General features: G+C 44.2%; 1 protein-coding gene across 2 annotated transcripts in view; it reads left to right on the top strand.

Annotated features, from left to right (window-relative positions):
• The window catches only part of LOC101852763, a 13043-nt gene extending 11954 nt beyond the window's left edge, over window positions 1-1089 (top strand). For both annotated transcript variants that reach the window (XM_035969461.1, XM_005097123.3), the window contains one exon: window positions 487-1089. In XM_035969461.1, the coding sequence (XP_035825354.1) occupies window positions 487-780 (294 nt within the window). In that variant the 3' untranslated portion in view covers window positions 781-1089. The remainder of the gene's footprint in view (window positions 1-486) is intronic.
• The last annotated feature ends 6 nt before the right edge of the window (window positions 1090-1095 follow it).

Here is a 1095-nt window from a genome sequence, read left to right as displayed (position 1 = left end):
CATGCCATTATGTTGATGGGTTTCTCCTTAACTCAAACGACACTGACGTATAAGATCATGCCATTATGTTGATGGGTTTCTCCTTAACTCAAACGACACTGACGTATAAGATCATGCCATTATGTTGATGGGTTTCTCCTTAACTCAAACGACACTGACATATAAGATCATGCCATTATGTTGATGGGTGTCTCCTTAACTCAAACGACACTGACGTAGAAGATCATGTTGTTATGTGGATGGTTCTTTTTCTTTCAACTCCAAAGACAAAGACGTAGAAGATCTTGTTGTTATGTTGATGGGTGTCTCGTTAACTCCGAAGACGTGGAAGATAATGTTATTATATTTATGGTTTTTCTTTCCAACTCCAAAGACAAAGACGTAGAAGGTTGTGTTGTTACGTTGATGGGTTTCTGTTGAACTCCAAAGACTAAAACGTCAACGGTTTTGCTATAATGTTGGTGGTTTTTCTTTCCAACTCCATAGACGAAGACATGGAAGATCATGGCCATCCTGGCAATCAGCCTGGTGCACATCATCGTCTCCGGCACGGACCAGTTCATCGCGCAGTTCCTCCAAGGTCAGGGCCGCAACTTTCAGAACGCGCGCAACATCGGGCTGATGATCCCAGACGTCCTGCACGTGGTGATCCCGGCCTACGAGTTCCACCAGCACCTCAAGCGCAGCAACCGGCCGCTCTCGGAGCAGTGCTTCAAGGAGGAGATCATCTTCTTCGTCCTCTTCATTTCCCTGGGCACCTTGTTTGGCCGGCTGATGTGATGGGGGGAAACGTAGCAGACTTTTTGCGACCTTGTCCGACTGTTCACGACCTCAGCGCTTTCTTCTTGTATACCTCCATTTTTTAAACTGTGAAAATGTGACATCTTCTTAAGCTCACAATTTGTTATGGACTGGTTTCACTGTTATTAAAAATGGAGATACGACACGAAAGCACTGGGGGTCAGACTGTTGTCACCAAGACAGACTTCTGTGACCTTGACAGATAATGGAGATCTTGACATGATGTTGAATGACCTTGACAAATTAGTGTGACTTTTTTACTTTAACTGAATGACTATTACTATCATACACAGC

The sequence above is a fragment of the Aplysia californica genome, unplaced genomic scaffold, assembly GCF_000002075.1.
Source record: "Aplysia californica isolate F4 #8 unplaced genomic scaffold, AplCal3.0 scaffold00146, whole genome shotgun sequence".
Classification (NCBI taxonomy): domain Eukaryota; kingdom Metazoa; phylum Mollusca; class Gastropoda; order Aplysiida; family Aplysiidae; genus Aplysia; species Aplysia californica.
The sequence above is the reverse complement of the archived record's forward strand: the minus strand, read 5'-3'. Positions and strand labels throughout refer to the sequence as shown.